General features: G+C 51.8%; 1 protein-coding gene across 1 annotated transcript in view; it reads right to left on the bottom strand.

The window, feature by feature from the left end:
* Positions 1 to 212: 212 nt before the first annotated feature.
* The window catches only part of LOC119586452, a gene marked incomplete in the record, with an annotated part of 4,794 nt that continues 4,247 nt past the window's right edge, over positions 213 to 759 (bottom strand). The window contains 1 exon segment of the mRNA XM_037935184.1: positions 213 to 519. Coding sequence (XP_037791112.1) covers positions 341 to 519 — 179 coding nt within the window.

Genomic DNA, 759 nt, shown 5'->3' with positions numbered 1-759 from the left:
CCCGTGATCGGCACGAAACGTGTACTTTGAAACACGTTTTCTGTTTCATCAAATATTTTTCAGTTTTCCTTTTTTTTCGTGATCTCCGAGCTTGAAACTTCGAAACACGTCTTATCGTGATCTCCGGCTCGTAACTCGCAAGATAAGATACTGCCTGTGCAAAAAAATACACATATAGTACCGTGTGAACGAAGGTAAAATGAAACAAGGTCTTATCATTTGATGAGGATTACAGTTTGACTCGAAGCGTGAGATGTATTTTACTTATGAATGTGAATCCCAGCACGGCGCATGCTTACCACCTTCACACCATTAATGACAAGGAAAACAAGGCCTTTGTTTAGAGCGTCGGAACCTGAGCCATCGCCCCAGGAACGCCGGTGAAGGAGAGAGTCCTCACGGCAGGTCCAGGCCAGGCAAAGGGCGCTGCTGCAGGCGGCGTTTGCATGGAGTAAGGGGAACCCGTGTTCGGTGGAATGCCTATGGTCGCTGTTCTTACGGTGGAAGGGGGGCTCATGGCTGAAGGACGCGCGGGAGAGGGCGCGGAAGGTGCGGACGCCACACTCGGCGAGAACTTCATGAAGGGCGAAGAACCGACGAAGGGCGAGGACGCCACAGAAGGCGCAGACCACGGGTTCTGCACAGGAGCGGCGGCCATCTGCACGAAGGGAGAGACGACCACGTTGTTCATGCAGGCCGTCTTCAGGCAGGTGATGAAGTCGCTTATCTTGTAATCAATAGGTTCGGGACAAGAAGCAA

Source organism: Penaeus monodon, chromosome 21, assembly GCF_015228065.2.
Source record: "Penaeus monodon isolate SGIC_2016 chromosome 21, NSTDA_Pmon_1, whole genome shotgun sequence".
Classification (NCBI taxonomy): Eukaryota; Metazoa; Arthropoda; class Malacostraca; order Decapoda; family Penaeidae; genus Penaeus; species Penaeus monodon.
This window is presented reverse-complemented; position numbering and strand designations above follow the sequence as displayed.